This window comes from Oreochromis niloticus, linkage group LG3 (genome assembly GCF_001858045.2).
Source record: "Oreochromis niloticus isolate F11D_XX linkage group LG3, O_niloticus_UMD_NMBU, whole genome shotgun sequence".
Lineage (NCBI taxonomy): Eukaryota > Metazoa > Chordata > Actinopteri > Cichliformes > Cichlidae > Oreochromis > Oreochromis niloticus.
Genome location: NC_031967.2, coordinates 427,512 through 446,064, shown reverse-complemented (window position 1 = coordinate 446,064; position 18,553 = coordinate 427,512). Strand labels below are relative to the sequence as shown.

Below are 18,553 nucleotides of genomic sequence, written 5' to 3'. Positions count from 1 at the left end.
ACCATTTCGCTCACCCCAGTGGTTTTAAATATATCATTTCCAGTAATACAGGAAATATGTAAATATAACAAGTTCATGACAAAAACTGAAAATGTTACTGTTTGGCAAATACATTGAAGCCTTTGTTTTTTAATTTCTTATTTGTGTTACAGAACCTCCACATTTCCATCCTTTGGAAAGACAAGTTTTATCCTTAAACAATATTTTGAAGTCATATAGTGTAAAAAAATTAAAATATAATTTTATAGTTCTAGATCTCTCTATTTTATTTAATTGTTTTACTTGCATTTACAGACACGGAGAATTCGTCTGAAACATCAACATAAAATAAAATGCATTGAGACTTTCTCCGAACCACAAAACAGAAAGAAACACCGTGTTCACCGAGGAGACGCATTCTGGAGTAACGTGTGCAAAGACCTGGGAGTGCCAAATCATTGTACAAATCGTACAAAACTTAATCATGTTGCTCTGCACTACCAAAAGGTAAGCACCCTATGATATCTATGTTTAGAGTCTGAATACTACTCTGGACTTAGTATTTATCAAGGAGAGTGGCAAACATTTATTAAGCTCTGAATGAATTACAGAGCAAAGATTGAGTGAGCAACAGAAGTTTGTTTAGACCTGAAGAACAGTGGATGAATAATAAAAACTGTGCCCTGCACAGGCACACCTAAGTATAACTAGGTGGAAGGATACTGTTTTACATTACAGAGAGATGAAAATGTAATGACTACATGTGTATTAAACAGAGAACCATGGAAGTCAGACACAAACCCAAAAATATCCATGTTGAAGGTGATAGTGGGACCTCTGGAGAGAACACATCTTCTTTGGTACGTATTTCAAAACAAAATTACAGGATTCCTTTGATGTTACATATATTGTTATGAATTCAAAAGTTACATTTTTTAATTGTATTAATGTTTAGATTACATGGTTAAACAATCATTTACACATGAATTTATGGTTTTCTATCAATTGTAGTGTAGTGGTAACTCCATAGTGTAGTGGTTAATAATAACACCTAACATGAGACATATTGCATTAATGGATGGAGGCACAAAAAACAGGAACCGTTGTTGTTTGAAGGGCAAACGCATTTGGCTCTGGCCACCTACAGTACACCCATTCAAGTCTTTGAGCAGGTACATTAAGATTGTTATTTTTTTATTTCAATTCTGCTGTTTCACTAAAGGAATTTCTATGTTAGTTTAAATGAATCAACACCCCCGAGTCATTCTAACTACCAGAAATCTCGAAGCACAGGCCGAGGGGGCGGTGTGGCAGCAATTTTTCACTCCAGCCTATTAATTAACGAAAGACCAAGACAGACTTTTAATTCATTTGAAAGCCTGATGCTTAGCCTCGTCCACCCCAGCTGTAAAACTCAGAAACCAGTCTTACTTGTTATCATCTATCGTCCACCTGGGCCTTACACAGAGTTTCTCTCTGATTTCTCAGACTTTTTATCTGATTTAGTGCTCAGCTCAGATAAAATAATTATTGTGGGTGATTTTAACATCCATGTAGATGCTAAAAATGACAGCCTCAACATCGCATTTAATCTGTTATTAGACTCAATTGGCTTCTCTCAAACTGTAAAAGAACCCACCCACCACTTTAATCACACTCTAGATCTTGTTTTAACATATGGCATAGAAACTGAACATTTAACAGTGTTTCCTGAAAACCCTCTGCTGTCTGATCATTTCCTGATAACATTTACATTTACAATAATTGATTACACAGCAGTGGAGAGTAGACTTTATCAAAGTAGATGTCTTTCTGAAAGTGCTGTAACTAAGTTTAAGAATATAATCCACCCACTGTTATCATCTTCAATGCCCTGTACCAACATAGAGCAGAGCAGCTATCTGAACGCTACTCCAACAGAGGTCGATTATCTTGTTAATAATTTTACCTCCTCACTACGTACGACTCTGGATACTGTAGCTCCTGTGAAAACTAAAGCCTCAAATCCGAAGTACCTGACTCCGTGGTATAATTCTCAAACACGTAGCCTAAAGCAGATAACTCGTAAGCTGGAGAGGAAATGGCGTGTCACAAATTTAGAGGATCATCATTTAGCCTGGAGAAATAGTTTGCTGCTTTATAAGAAAGCCCTCCGCAAAGCCAGAACATCTTACTATTCGTCACTGATTGAAGAAAATAAGAACAACCCCAGGTTTCTCTTCAGCACTGTAGCCAGGCTGACAAACAGTCAGAGCTCTACTGAGCCAACCATCCCTTTAACGTTAACTAGTAATGACTTCATGAACTTCTTCACAAATAAAATTTTTATCATTAGAGAAAAAATTACCAATAATCATCCCACAGATGTAATATTATCTACAGCTACTTTTAGTACCATTGATGTTAAGTTAGACTCTTTTTCTCCAATTGATCTTTCTGAGTTAACTTCAATAATTACTTCCTCCAAACCATCAACGTGTCTTTTAGACCCCATTCCTACAAAACTGCTCAAAGAAGTCCTGCCATTAATTAATTATTCGATCTTAAATATGATCAACCTATCTCTAATAATCGGCTATGTACCACAGGCCTTCAAGCTGGCTGTAGTTAAACCTTTACTTAAAAAGCCATCTCTAGACCCAGCTGTCTTAGCTAATTATAGGCCAATCTCCAACCTTCCTTTCATATCAAAAATCCTTGAAAGAGTAGTTGTCAAACAGCTAACAGATCATCTGCAGAGGAATGGCTTATTTGAAGAGTTTCAGTCAGGTTTCAGAGCTCATCACAGCACAGAAACAGCTTTAGTGAAGGTTACAAATGATCTTCTTATGGCCTCTGACAGTGGACTGATCTCTGTGCTTGTCCTGCTAGACCTCAGTGCTGCGTTTGATACTGTTGACCATAATATCCTATTAGAGCGATTAGAACATGCTGTAGGTATTACAGGTACTGCACTGCAGTGGTTTGTATCATATCTATCTAATAGACTCCAGTTTGTACATGTAAATGGAGAGTCCTCTTCAGACACTAAGGTCAATTATGGTGTTCCACAGGGTTCAGTGCTAGGACCAATTCTGTTTACATTATACATGCTTCCCTTAGGCAACATCATTAGAAGACATAGCATAAATTTTCACTGCTATGCAGATGACACGCAGCTCTATCTATCCATGAAGCAGGTAACACACACCAATTAGTTAAACTGCAGGAATGTCTTAAAGACATAAAGACCTGGATGGCCGCTAACTTTCTGCTTCTTAATTCAGATCAAACTGAGGTTATTGTACTCGGCCCTGAAAATCTTAGAAATATGGTATCTAACCAGATTCTTACTCTGGATGGCATTACCTCGGCCTCCAGTAACACTGTGAGGAACCTTGGAGTCATTTTTGACCAGGACATGTCCTTCAATGCACATATTAAACAAATATGTAAGACTGCTTTCTTCCATTTGCGCAACATCTCTAAAATTAGAAATATCCTGTCTCAGAGTGATGCTGAAAAACTAGTTCATGCATTTATTACTTCCAGGCTGGACTACTGTAATTCATTATTATCAGGATGTCCTAAAAACTCACTGAAAAGCCTTCAGTTAATCCAAAATGCTGCAGCAAGAGTCCTGACAGGGACTAGAAAGAGAGAGCATATTTCTCCTGTTTTGGCTTCCCTTCATTGGCTTCCTGTTAAATCCAGAATTGAATTCAAAATCCTGCTCCTCACATACAAGGTCTTAAATAATCAGGCCCCATCTTATCTTAATGACCTTGTAGTACCATATCACCCCATTAGAGCACTTCGCTCTCGCTCTGCAGGCTTACTTGTTGTTCCTAGAGTATTTAAAAGTAGAATGGGAGGCAGAGCCTTCAGTTTTCAGGCCCCTCTTCTGTGGAACCAGCTTCCAGTTTGGATTCGGGAGACAGACACTATCTCTACTTTCAAGATTAGGCTTCAAACTTTCCTTTTTGCTAAAGCATATAGTTAGGGCTGGACCAGGTGACCCTGAATCCTCCCTTAGTTATGCTGCAATAGACGTAGGCTGCCGGGGATTCCCATGATGCATTGAGTTTTTCCCTTCCACTCACCTTTCTCACTCACTATGTGTTAATAGACCTCTCTGCATCGAATCATATCTGTTATTAATCTCTGTCTCTCTTCCACAGCATGTCTTTATCCTGTTTTCCTTCTTCACCCAACCGGTCGCAGCAGATGGCCGCCCCTCCCTGAGCCTGGTTCTGCCGGAGGTTTCTTCCTGTTAAAAGGGAGTTTTTCCTTCCCACTGTCGCCAAAGTGCTTGCTCATAGGGGGTCATATGATTGTTGGGCTTTTCTCTGTATTTATTATTGTGCTATCTACTGTACAATATAAAGCGCCTTGAGGCGACTTTTGTTGTGATTTGGCGCTATATAAATAAAATTGAATTGAATTGAATTATGTTTTGCTTTTTGGGTGTTACACTTTTTTCCTTCACATTTTCATGCAGATTTTAACGTTTACTCTAAAATGTAAGTTAAATCAGCCACCAACACCTTTAGCACTGCCTAGCTTGTGCTTCAATATTGTATCAAACAAATATAAATGATTTATATTTGCTACTGGGTGGCTGTGGGTCAGGTTGTAGAGCAGGTATACTCGTCGATTCCTGGCTCAGTCTGCATGCCAAATATCCTTTGGCAGGATACTAACCCCAAGTTGCCCTCTGATGCGCTCATCGGAGTGTGAATGTGTGTAAATGTTTATTAGTTTGCACTTGATTTTAGAAGTGCATGTATGAGGTGTTGTGAATGTGGTATGTTGTACAGAGCGCTTTGAGTACTCCGGGAGAGTAGAAAAGCAATATATATAAATCAGTCCATTTATCATCTATGTGTGTATCAATCAATCTTTATTTATAAAGCACTTTTCATACAAAGATGTAGCACAAAGTGCTTCACATGGTTAAAAGCAGCCCACCCTGCCCTCCAGCTCACTCCCCACACTCTCATTAACATAAAGTAAGTAAATTACTTGTATTATGTCCACACTGCAGAAGACAATATTTTCATATAAAAGCCATATAAATATATATAAGGCTTCACAACATTGTGGTGTTCAACAAACATTGCTTTAAACTCTACTAAAGAACTTGCTGTGACACCGTGCAATACAGAGGAGTTGATTTCACATTTCTATTATCCAGTTTCCATTTTGCATAGGTTATATAAACATCTATTATATTTGTAATATAGAGTAAGCTCTATGCTAAACCTTTGAAACTAAAACATGTAGTTCCTGTTTTACCTGACTATACTCATGAGTTAATAATTATTTCACACTCAGGATGAAGGAAACACTGGAGATGTGTCCATCTGCAATGGAAGGAAATGAATCTCTATTTGCTCAAACAGGTTGGAATTATTTATTACATTACTTTGAACTACTTTTACTCGATGAAAACAATGTCTCTATTTAAAAATTATTTCTTTGTTTGACAAATAAAATGATATTCAAAGGATGTTGTGGAGGACAGTGATGACAATGGCATTGTCCTAAACATTTCTCCTGAATTGAAACAAACTGGTGTCTCCATCACAATCGTCTACATCCCTCGAAAAGGTAAAGTATTTTCCACATAACATTTCTGTCATGAAGTTACATCACCTATTTTTAATAAATTCTTTTTATGCATTATAGGACTGGAGTAGAAATTCATCCAACAGAAGTGACAGTAGTAATGCTGAAGAGGAATTCTACAAATGCTCTTTGCCACAGCAGCCATGTTTGTTTTCATTGACCAGAAAGACTGGCAAGACCTAAAAAACACAGAAAGGGAGGCTTTTCAAAGGTATGCAGTGGACTAATGTTGTAGCCACTGGCATTAAGTCAGTACACCCATTTTGCAGTTTTGGATTTAAGAGGCAGACCATCAAGACCAGTCAGTCACAGTCTAAGACGGCTGTATTCTCATGTACGGCATACTGCCGTTTTAAGGACTGTCCAGTGAAAGTGGAGGTTAAAGGTGAAAAAACCCTGAAGGCTGATGTGCTTTTCCAAGGAGGTGAGGAGTGCCACAACACAAAGGAAATAAAAACAAGACCTGTGCGTGGACAGTCCAGAGATGTAATAGCAGAAAAACTGGAAACCAAAATGCCAAGAAGTCTTTATCTGGATTCTCTAAATCAAATACCAGAAAAAGCTTTCCAAGCAGGGTGTCGGGATGAGGCTCCATCTAAAGATGTCTTGAAAAATATTGCCTTGTCCCACAGAAAAAAACAGAGACCTCATTTAAATGAGACGGCCAGTCTGCAAATGTTAATAGACAGACAGCAAGGACTTCCAAACGAAGTCCTTCAGAGAGTGCTCCTGCATCCAAAAGGTATAATGCTGTGGTCCAAAGAAACACTTTCAGTGTTTTACCAGCGGTGCAAAGACCACATAGAATATTTTGATGCAACAGGAAGCATCTAAAGATGATGCTTCTGCTACTCCGTACTATGTGTATGAAGTTATAGTTAGAAATCCCTTCAAGGGATCATCACCTCTACCAACAGCAACTTCTGTAACATGTGACCATACCACTGCTTCTGTTACATATTTTCTACAAGCATTTCAAACAGAGCTTACACAAATGTATGGAAGCAGGGCAAACAAAAGGCCAGTAATGATCATATGTGATGGCTCACTGGTGCTTCAGTCCATTGCTGTAACATTCTGCAGAGCGAGTTTGGAAGACCTTTTGGAGCGATACTTCCAGGTTATCACAGGACAGTTAGACACGGATAACTTCAACATACCCATTCTCCACCGGTGTTTGAGTCACATCATGAAGAACGCAAAGGATCTTTGCAGAAAGAGGTATTTGTGCCAGAGTCTGTGAGTACGATTGTTATTTTTCTGTTTTAAGTATTTCTTTGGTGTTAGTGTTCTTGTAGTTATTGTTGACTTGCTAATTCATCTCTATTATAATCATATTTTGTTAATGTTGTTTCTGCTAATGATTAGACTTTGTGTTTAGTATGGATGCTTATTGTTTATATGCTTTTTTCCACTATAGACTACAGAAACACTACAAACTTGGCACGTTTTGGATTACTGGCCTGTTCTTCCAACTTGAAAGACATGGATGGCATCATTATAAGTGCAACAGTTGTTTTCAAAAGTCCATGCAGTGGACCAGAAGTGAACAAACACCTGCAGAACCTCAAACTGCTGATCGATCAGACGGGGAATGGGGATGCTGAAGAAACAGACATCCTTCCAGAGGATTATAAGGTCATTTTAAAATTCAGCTTGGATTTCAATGGTTAAGATATTAATTGTGTTCATGATATAGTGTGACACCAATAACATCGTTTGTAGTACATTTCTGTGTTTTTAAAACAGATTAAGACTTTCTTTAAGAATCAAAAAACATTATATGATATTTAAGTTTTTATTTCAGACGGCAATAGTTCACTCATCACTTAAACAGCACTTTGCAGAAGTCATTGCCAGTGCCCACCTTGATGTGACTGGACCACCGAATGTGTACCATGCACCAGCATTCATTTCAAGTATTTCAAAGTACTTTCTACCACATGCTACCTTGTGGTCAGGAATGCTGCTTGGTATGTCTTGTTTTGGTCAATCAACACTTATATGTTGTTATTTATGTGCTTTATTGATTAAAAATTCTGTTTTTCTTTAGGAGACCTTGGACGGCATGGGAAAGGCTCAGCGTATGGCTTTCTCAGTAAACGGTACAATCATGTGTCGCAGTTGAAGAAGCAGGTAGAATAAGTTAATACAGTAAAAGAAACATTATGCTGAATTTGGCCAAAGTGTAAATGATGTAATTACCATTTTCAGAACTACACTGAAGACAATCGAACACAAGGGATCATGGAAAAAAGTCACTGGGACCTGAAAAGGATTCGCTTTGAACGAAGGCGTCTCGCTGGCCTAGATGACTTTGTGCAGATATATCAGAGGAAACATGATGCTCTTCTCCGAGAATATGGCCATGGAGGCAAAAAAAGGACGAAGGTGAGGTTTGAAGAGGATCATTAACATTTTGGGACAGATTTGGTGCAGTTTTTACACAACGAAAGTCATTCGCACTGCTGTTGTTGCATTTATCCAATCTGTAATGTATATTCCCATTCACATTAGAAATGGTCTGTTTTTGTGCATGCTTTAGTCTAAATGTCTTTGGTACTGTCGTTGTGACTTTGTGTTATTAAAAACATTTTACTGCATTACATGTGGTTAGAATGACATTTCTGATGTGATAAATATAGGAGATTATTTGACTAACAACTGTAATTAAACCAAAGACAGGAAGCATGAAGCATTTTACGCTCCAATAAATTTGGGATTACAGTAAATGTCCTTGACGGTTTGCATGTTCGTAATCTTTTGTACATGAAGATCAGATCTAAAAAGTATTGTTAATTATTTCAAAAGTATACTTTTCAGTCTTACCGAGTGGAGACCGAGAAGTGGAAGAAAAGAAGTAGAAAACAAAAAGGCTTCTATGTAACTGCTCTGATGGGAAAACGAGTCAAACAGGTATCATCATTTTTTCTTTCATCTATGTCACTAAAACATTTTCTATTTGAAAGCTTGTGTGTTGTAATCAAATTTAAATGTATACTTTGCTTTTTTTACAATTGTTCAATTAGGCATGTAAAAAATACTGTAATCTTACTGTAATTCTCTTTATGCTCCTGTGATTTAATTCATTTTATGTTTATGAAAGTAAATAACGATGTTAACTATACATAAATGTACAGTAATTATAACTCATCTATGTGTTAAAACTGTGTTGTATACATCAGATAACCATGTTATGTGCCATAATACATTTTAAATTAAAACATCATTAGTCTTTCACAGCTTTTAGGAAAACTTTGGTCATGAAAATCATGATATTGTACACTCCACACATGGCAACAGCTACCCATAAAATACTTGATGTTAGTGCAATAATGAGCATTATTGTTAGTTATTGCTGTTGTAGAAGACCATTTATATCACTTAACATTTTGTTCTGTAAATGCAGTAACATATAAACACAGACTGTATATTGTCTAAACCGATGTTTGTATTATAGATGGAGAATAATTTAAGTTCTGCTAAAGACAAACATGTTCATGTGTGTTCTGTAAGTATTCTGTGTTCTTCCATGTAAAGTTGTAATTTTATTATTTTTATAAGGATCATCAAGAAGAACCACCACACTCAGATGTTCCCACAGAGCCGACTGAAGCTGTCACTACACAGGTTTGATATAAACACCCATCTCGCCCCTGCGGGCGGTTTATCCTTCAGGCTCGGGTCCTCTACCAGAGGCCTGGGAGCTTGAGGGTCCTGCGCAGTATCTTAGCTGTTCCCAGGACTGCGCTCTTCTGGACAGAGATCTCCGATGTTGTTCCCGGGATCTGCTGGAGCCACTCGCCTAGCTTGGGAGTCACCGCACCTAGTGCTCCGATTACCACGGGGACCACCGTTACCTTCACCCTCCACATCCTCTCGAGCTCTTCTCTGAGCCCTTGGTATTTCTCCAGCTTCTCGTGTTCCTTCTTCCTGATATTGCTGTCATTCGGAACCGCTACATCGATCACTACGGCCGTCTTCTTCTGTTTGTCTACCACCACTATGTCCGGTTGGTTAGCCACCACCATTTTGTCCATCTGTATCTGGAAGTCCCACAGGATCTTAGCTCGGTCATTCTCCACCACCCTTGGGGGCGTCTCCCATTTTGACCTCGGGACTTCCAGGCTATACTCGGCACAGATGTTCCTGTACACTATGCCGGCCACTTGGTTATGGCGCTCCATGTATGCCCTGCCTGCTAGCATCTTGCACCCTGCTGTTATGTGCTGGATTGTCTCTGGGGCCTCTTTACACAGCCTGCACCTGGGGTCTTGCCTGGTGTGATAGACCCCAGCCTCTATGGATCTTGTACTCAGAGCTTGTTCTTGTGCTGCCATGATTAGTGCCTCTGTGCTGTCTTTCAGTCCAGCTTTGTCCAGCCACTGGTAGGATTTCTGGATATCGGCCACCTCCTCTATCTGCCGGTGGTACATACCGTGCAGGGGCCTGTCCTTCCATGATGGTTCCTCGCCTTCCTCCTCTTTCTTGGGTTTCTGCTGCCTGAGGTATTCACTGAGCATGCTGTATGTTGGGGCCATCTTCGTGATGTATTCGTGAACGTTTCTTGTCTCATCCTGGACTGTGGTGCTGACACTCACCAGTCCCCGGCCCCCTTGCAGACATAGAGGACAGTTACAAGTACCTGGGGATCCCACAGGCAAATGGGAACCATGAAGAGGCCGCTAGAAAAGCTGCAACCACCAAGTATCTGCAGAGGGTCAGGCAAGTCCTGAGGAGTCAGCTGAAAGGTAAGAACAAGATCTGAGCCATCAACGCCTACGCCCTGCCCGTGATCAAGTACCCAGCTGGTATAATAAGTTGGCCAAAGAAGAAGATAGAAGCCACTGACATAAAGACAAGAAAGCTCCTGACCATGCATGGAGGGTTTCACCCCAAGTCCAGCACCCTGAGGCTGTACGCTAAGCGGAAGGAAGGGGGCCGGGGACTGGTGAGTGTTAGCACCACAGTCCAGGATGAGACAAGAAACATCCACGAATACATCACGAAGATGGCCCCAACTGACAGCGTGCTCAGTGAATACCTCAGGCAGCAGAAACCCAAGAAAGAGGAGGAAGGCGAGGAACCATCATGGAAGGACAGGCCCCTGCACGGTATGTACCACCGGCAGATAGAGGAGGTGGCTGATATCCAGAAATCCTACCAGTGGCTGGACAAAGCTGGACTGAAAGACAGCACAGAGGCACTAATCATGGCAGCACAAGAACAAGCTCTGAGTACAAGATCCATAGAGGCTGGGGTCTGTCACACCAGGCAAGACCCCAGGTGCAGGCTGTGTAAAGATGCCCCTGAGACAAGCTAGCAGGCAGGGCATACATGGAGCGCCATAACCAAGTGGCCGGCATAGTGTACAGGAACATCTGTGCCGAGTATAACCTGGAAGTCCCAAGGTCAAAATGGGAGACGCCCCCAAGGGTGGTGGAGAATGACCGAGCTAAGATCCTGTGGGACTTCCAGATGCAGACGGACAAAATGGTGGTGGCTAACCAACCGGACATAGTGGTGGTAGACAAACAGAAGAAGACGGCTGTAGTGATCGATGTAGCGGTTCCGAATGACAGCAATATCAGGAAGAAGGAACACGAGAAGCTGGAGAAATACCAAGGGCTCAGAGAAGAGCTCGAGAGGATGTGGAGGGTGAAGGTAACGGTGGTCCCCGTGGTAATCGGAGCACTAGGTGCGGTGACTCCCAAGCTAGGCGAGTGGCTCCAGCAGATTCCGGGAACAACATCGGAGATCTCTGTCCAGAAGAGCGCAGTCCTGGGAACAGCTAAGATACTGCGCAGGACCCTCAAGCTCCCAGGCCTCTGGTAGAGGACCCGAGCTTGAAGGATAAACCGCCTGCAGGGGCGAGATGGGTGTTAATTTATATATATTAATTGTATTAAACAAACTATTATTATAATTAATGATTTTAGTTTGTTATTTTTTATGTATAAACACAAACCCTTAATTATCATGTTAAAGAGGTTGCTAGTAAATATTTATTAAGGGAACCTTCTAAAAGAAAAACAAGCTTTCTTTTTATTTAAATACTTTGAAAGTAGTTCTCCTGGATGCTCCTCGAAGAAGCCTTGAGAACAACACCACCAATGGCCAAATTACATCCCTGAACAGTGACAATATATTTTGTTTTTAATCATTGGCTGTAGATATTAATATTGTATCTCTGTACTCATATTCTCATAACCTACAGATGATGATATGAATGAAAAAATGTAATTTTACGATTCATCACCCATTAAAAACTGTGGCCACTGATGTTTTTAATTTTGCATATCACAGTCAGTGAGCCATATTTGGCTTCATTGATTATTACTTCTTGGCAGTCGTTCCTATTTTTGATCCGATAATCTTGAAGGCCGGCCATAATACTGGTTCATATCAGGACTTATGTTCGTAGGTTCCTTTGTTCTTAGAGCAACTAAAAAGTTCGAGTTAATTGGGTCGTCAAGAAGTCACTTCATTTCCTCAGAATAATGTCAGTCGGTAGTATTCGAGTAAAAATGAGTGAAAAAGTCCGGTCATGAAAGGCATTTAAACTGTTGGAGTGATTGCTCAATACTGTTTAAAAAAAGACATTTTAATATCTATCGATCGATAGATTGATAGATATACATAGAGAGATAAATATGTGAGTGTGTGTTTTTAAATTTTAATCTTATTATGTGAGAACAATGAAAATTGTGATCTAATAGCACTAGTTCATGCTTTCTAATACAGCAGCTAATACAAAGAAGAGATGGCATCTGTAGTAGTTTTGCCTCATCTAATTTTAAACACATTGTTGTTGAGCTATGCTGGACCTTGAATAATATGTATATTACAATCACTGTATTTATCTTTCTTACATTTTTTATAATGTTATGAATTCTATATTTATTTTGTTATTTAAAGTTTTTTATTTACAATAAATCTTGTGGACAAGGAGGAAAAAAATGCAAAGAACTGTTGAGGGACCCATTTCCAAACAGTGAAGGACGAGGAAATCAGAATGAGGATCCAACTCCAACTTCCATAAGTCAGCTGATCATTGTTTTTGTCATATTAATGTTTGAATTATGGTCATTTAGTTTTGATTGATATCAATAGGAAAATATGGAATGCAAGGCAAAAATGACACTTTAAAACAGTGAATTATAATATACTAGCACACCACACATATTAAACAATATTTAAATGGTAAAGTGTTTTCATTTATTATAGAGCACAGAAGATATAGAAGGATGCGATGTGCGAAACACCTCCAGAAAAGTCCAGGAGGAGGAAAAGGGCAACACGTTGGATAAATTACAGGTAAATCAATGTGTATTCTACTGTCTTTAACTTCAATGAAATCAAACAGTCATAACATCATGATCACTAGAGTCGCTGCTGTCATTCAGACACAGAAACATGCAGAGGATCACATGAGAAGAACATGTGAATTTTTATGTTTGAACTTTTTGTGCAAAACTCAGGCTTCTGTATCCTGTTATGCTGAAAACTGTTTCTGTTCCCTTTAAACTCTTCATCCTTTTAATAGCTTTTCCAAGCTAATTAATTATTGATCGTGGTAGGTTACACTGATGTCAAATTGAGTTATTAGTATTCACACATTAAATTTGAAAGTAACAATCTTGTGCACATAAAACAACTTTTCCATAAATACTTCACTTGTCCTATCAATGTATTAGGTCTCTATAATGGTATAACACATAGTCATTTATATGTCTTGATGAACTGTCAATCATCCTTTTTATGTCAGTCTGAAAAACTTGACTCTGTTCATCTGGACGTTTTCAGTGGGAGAAACGTTTCGTCATCATCCAGGTGACTTCTTCAGTCTCAGCTGACTGCAGGTTTCCCCCAAATTATAAAGAGTACATTATCATCATCACTGAAACCAGCCAACTGAAGTAATGATGGGTTGTGGGGTGAATTGCTTCATCATAATTATGCAAATATGACCATTGATGAAGAGCGACTCATCAGAGACCACTAATAAATGCCCATGAGTCAGTATGCAAATGTACGTTTTGTAAGATGCGGGAAATCTGCAGTTATTTGTGGACTTTTTTGACAAAAGAATTTCTTACTCTTGTGCCACAAATACAAATACACTGTTTATTTTGCCCATCGGTCACTGCACTGTGGAAAAGACAGGAAACTGTTGTTGCTGTGATTCCATCACAAATAAAAGGAACAACTTTATAGTTCACCACAGCTGAAATCACTGGAACCTCATCGATGGTTAACAGGCCAGGTACCTGGAAAAGACTACAAAATAAATGAAGCTGTATTTTAATTACTGAGTTACAGTAATCCTTTCAAACCCCAAATTTAATTTCCTGCTGTTTGTTTTGCTTTATTGCTATTCATAGAGCAAAAACATCACTGATCCTAATGCTGTTCCCATATCAAAAACACATTTTATCATCACGTTAGACAGATGCAATGTTTTTATAGACACAGCTATTGTTCATACATGCTTTAGTCTTAAATGGATTTGTTACTGTGCTGATGCACTTGAATCTTAAAGGTTTTATACTGTTGTCAGTCACAACTCCAGATCGCTAACTTTCATGCGTAATGACCAGCATTGCTTTAATTAAAAAAAAAAAATAGCCGTAAAAAATTAAAAAATATTTATCAAAGATTAAAAAAAAGTGAAATTGTCAAAGACGAACTTTCAGTCTTGAGTCACATTTTGTATCCAAATTTTCCATGAAAACACAACTGAAGGATTTAAGAATGTTCTGTGATGGTAACTGTGGAAGTTATTGGAGTATATTGTTTTTTAAATCTGTTTTTATGAAAATGTGAAACGTTTATGAGCACAAAATGTTCAGTTTGCTGTTCTTGGCTGACAGGAGTCACCCACAGTGTGGTCTTCGGTTGATAGAAACCTTCTGCCTCCAGATCTGCTTTGTTGTATTTTCATCATTTGTCTTCTGGGTACTTTGGTTTTATATAGTGGTTATTTGAGTTACTGTTATTATCCTGTTAGCTCGATATATTCTTTCCTTTTGTAACGTTTGACATCAACCAGCTATATTCTCATAGAGAAAATCACATAGAAAATCAGCCAATCAATGAAAATGAAAACAGTGTGTTTGAGTGCTTTAGAGAGTAAAATTCTTACATTGATAGCACTACATTATTAATTAATCATGGATTACATATTTTCAAAAACATAATTAGCAGTTTAAGTTGACCTCTCTTCATTATTCAGTGTTTTTTACAAGATTATCGAGCATGCCCTGCATGATGTTGGCTGCAAGTTGGATTTGGGCAGTAAGGTATACATACTGAACCACTACACTGCCGGTGTCATCCTGACGGGAAAAGAGAAATGATGAGGAGGCACTGTTTGTCAAAGCTAATAAATACATATACATATTGCAATATAAATATATTTGGACTTTACATTGTATTAATGCTAAAACAAATACAATATTATGGAAAAATGAGGGTTTTGTTTTTCAAATTATGTTCTGTAAGTGTCATAAAATTTCATCCCTGGAAACATTTTTTACTTTCTGAGACATCTGGATTCATCAAACCCAGATTTGTGGTGTCTGTGATGTCCCACTATGAAGTCCTGCACCTCAAATACCAGTATACTGGAATACTAATGGTTTCCTATCAGTTTCCATTAAAAACTGAAGAACTAGATCCAGCAGCTTATGTTTGTAATGTGTTGGTTGATTTTTGTTTTTTCTTTCATTATTTATGACTTTCCCTGTTTTTTCAGTTGAATTAAACTTTTTTTGATTCTGTGTGTTTTTGGTGGTGCAGCCCTATTGGCTCTGGGACTGTGTAAATTATAGTGAATTGTGATTACTATAGACGCTTTAATACAGTACTCAGAGCCAGTGCTGTTGTAGTTTTTGTCTAAGTGATATCTCTCGACCGTCTTTGTTTCCCATAAATAAAGAATGTGGCATTAAATTAAGCCACATGTTATTCCAAAATGTTTTAGAGTATTTTTCAAATTCTGTGTGCTGACATTGAACATTCAAAATAAGGTAATGACCTGCCGGCCTGCCAGCGTGCCGAGCGGGTTCATTTTGTGTTCTAGTTCAGAACAGTTTTCTGTTTGCCGTCCAGCATTAAAGCTGTACTTAAGTTCACCTTTTGTTTCCGTCAGTCTGCATTTTAGGTCCTTTTCCTGCCTGCACACGGCCCTCACATGACAGTATGACCCTTGCACAGGGAGTTCTTCAACATGAGGCGTACTGCAGTCAACAAGACTGACTGGGTGGGTATCAAGGTAAAAGCAGGAGTTTTGAAACAGCCAGTACAGAAGGACACAAATAGCTGCGATGTGATTGTCATCCTGGTAAAGTAACAAAGACAAATAATGTTTGTGCTGATGGTGCATTATAAAATTGAGTCTGCTATAGAAAAGCAATATGACTAAATTATTTTTGAATATTTTGCTATTTCCATAGATGGCAAAGGCGTTCATGGAGTCCTTTCCCAAAATAGCAGACATGACATTTGAAACAACAATTAAAGCAATGGTACAGCAGCGTGAAGCAACTGCTTTACATATACTGGGAGCCTCAGGTTTGTGTTATAGCACAAAGAAATCACTTGTATTTAAATATTCATTGTCAATCACTAATTTTACTATATTTGTAATAGTGTTGGAGGCAGAAAACAATTGTGCCATGTGTTCAACTCCAAAACCACCTTTTCCAGGGCCTTCAATCACCAAATGGGTGAGACAGATTTGTAATTGAGGATATTATTTAACAAAATCTATTGTGTACAGTTGCTTTTGTTATTTGGTTTTTGTTTTGAGGAAGAGGGCAAATATAGCCTTAACTTGCATGTAATTGTTTTTGGCTTGGTGTGTTAGTTATTTTGAATATTTGATAAGGAAAAAATATGCAATACATACTAATGTCAGATTAATAAAGATATTCATGTTAAATCACGTGATTAAAGAATTTTATTTTTGGTTTGTTGAACATTCCCAGATCCAGTGTGACAGCTGTTCAAGGTGGTTTCACACACAGTGCCTGCAGATGAACACTGAGCTGTTTCAGAAGGCAGAGGCTGCAGAATGGGAGCGCGCTCTCTGTGGAAAAGAAATACTTTATTTATTTTGTAAAATGTATATAAGGTTGAATAATGTCATGTAAATTCTTATTTGTACTGATAGAAACTAAGGAACAGATGTAAATTGTTCTTATACATTTTGTATGTGTACATATGCAGGTTATGTATTTCAGAAATGTAAGTAGAGCTCGTTCGTTTAGATTTTGTTTTGCATTCTTTTTCATTTTAATACCTTTTGTAAAAAAATGACACTAAATTTAGAAAATAATGTGATTCTGGCAGTTTCGGTTTGTGACCCTTTTTGCACTGGTTTTGGTTTTTGTTGATTCAGATTACTATTGATCAATGTATGTAATTCTTGTTTTTGCTGTTATTAGTTATTAGTTTTAATTTGGCGATACTTTGTTACGTTCTTCTAATTCTCCCTGACAGCTCATAGTTGCTCAGTCTTTACTGCTTTGTTTACAGCAAACTATAGACCCATCTCACATCTGTCTTTTTTATCTAAAGTCTTTGAAAAAGTGGTTTTTAAGCAGCTCACTGAGCATTTGTCAACAAGCAATCTGTTTGAACCATTTCAGTCTGCTTTTAGACCAAATCACTCCACAGAAACAGCTTTAGTCAAAGTGGTAAATGATCTGCTGGTAAATGCAGACAACGATCGCACTTCAGTTTATTACTGCTGGATCTAAGTGCTGCGTTTGACCCTGTGGATCACTGCATTTTATTGGATAGGCTTGAACATTTTATTGGAATTACAGGAGATGTTTTATCATGGCTGAGATCTTACCTGTCTGGGAGGTCTCAGACTGTTAGTTTTAAAAATGATCTCTCCGAGACCTGTGCAGTGAGGCACGGGGTCCCTCAGGGCTCCGTACTTGGGCCGTTGCTGTTTTCTATGTACCTGCTGCCTCTTGGTGTTCTTTTACGTTCTTTTAATGTAGCCTTTCATTGTTACACTGATGACCTGCAGCTTTATGTTCCTCTAACCTTTGGAAATTGTGCTGAAGTCTCTAAACTAGAATCTTGTCTATCTGCAATTAAGGGCTGGTTATCGGATTATTTCTTGCTCCTAAATACTGATAAAACAGAGTTGATGGTCATTGGGCCACACAGATTTCAGCACTTGTCCCAAAATTTCATCTTGAGAATTGATGACAGTGTCATAAATTGTAGGGACAAGGTAAAAAGGTAAAAAACTTGGGCGTGTGGTTCAACATGGTGCTCTCTTTCGAGTCTCATGTAAAAGAGATAACAAAGACCGCCTTTTATCATTTGAGGAACATAGCCAGAATCAGACAAGTTTTGTCAAGCGACACTGCAGAGGTTCTTATCAATGCATTTGTGTCTTCACGTATTGATTATTGTAACACTCTTCTTTCTGGGCTACCAAAGAAAAGTTTTAGAGGTCTACAGATGGTGCAAAATGCAGCTGCTCGCATTTTAACAAGAACTGGGAAATTTGAGCACATTAGCCCTGTACTGAACTCTCTGCATTGGCTACCTTGTCAGGTTCGAGCAGATTTTAAGGTCCTGCTGCTGACCTATAAGGCTTTAAACGGATTGGCACCTACATACCTCTCCGACCTTTTACATCTTTATGTTCCATCCCGTGCTCTCCGATCTCAGGACTCTGGCCTTCTAAAAGTTCCTAGAGCCAGAAAAAAGACAATGGAGAGCGTGCTTTTTCTTTTCATGCCCCGTTTCTGTGGAACAACCTCCCTCAAGATATTCGGCAGGCATGCTCTGTGGAGGTTTTTAAAACTAAGCTGAAGACACATTTGTTCACCCGATCTTACATGTCTTAATTCTGCTTTTAGTTTTTACATTTTTACTGTTTTTAACTTGTATTGTGTCTTTTACCTGTATTGCTATGTATTGCTTTTATTTT

The 18,553-nt window shown here is 38.6% G+C and overlaps 1 protein-coding gene across 1 annotated transcript; it reads left to right on the top strand.

The window, feature by feature from the left end:
• The first annotated feature begins 333 nt into the window (after positions 1 to 333).
• LOC109194499 (uncharacterized) lies at positions 334 to 17,320 on the top strand. The gene is made up of 16 exons (XM_025899905.1): positions 334 to 486; positions 756 to 839; positions 5,296 to 5,363; positions 5,469 to 5,571; positions 5,650 to 6,828; positions 7,010 to 7,227; positions 7,397 to 7,562; positions 7,643 to 7,725; positions 7,804 to 7,980; positions 8,401 to 8,505; positions 9,154 to 9,219; positions 12,817 to 12,906; positions 13,396 to 15,865; positions 16,047 to 16,164; positions 16,243 to 16,319; positions 16,581 to 17,320. The coding sequence occupies exons 6-13, from the start codon at positions 7,075 to 7,077 to the stop codon at positions 13,510 to 13,512; spliced, it is 957 nt and encodes a 318-aa protein (XP_025755690.1). The 5' UTR covers positions 334 to 486; positions 756 to 839; positions 5,296 to 5,363; positions 5,469 to 5,571; positions 5,650 to 6,828; positions 7,010 to 7,074; the 3' UTR covers positions 13,513 to 15,865; positions 16,047 to 16,164; positions 16,243 to 16,319; positions 16,581 to 17,320.
• The last annotated feature ends 1,233 nt before the right edge of the window (positions 17,321 to 18,553 follow it).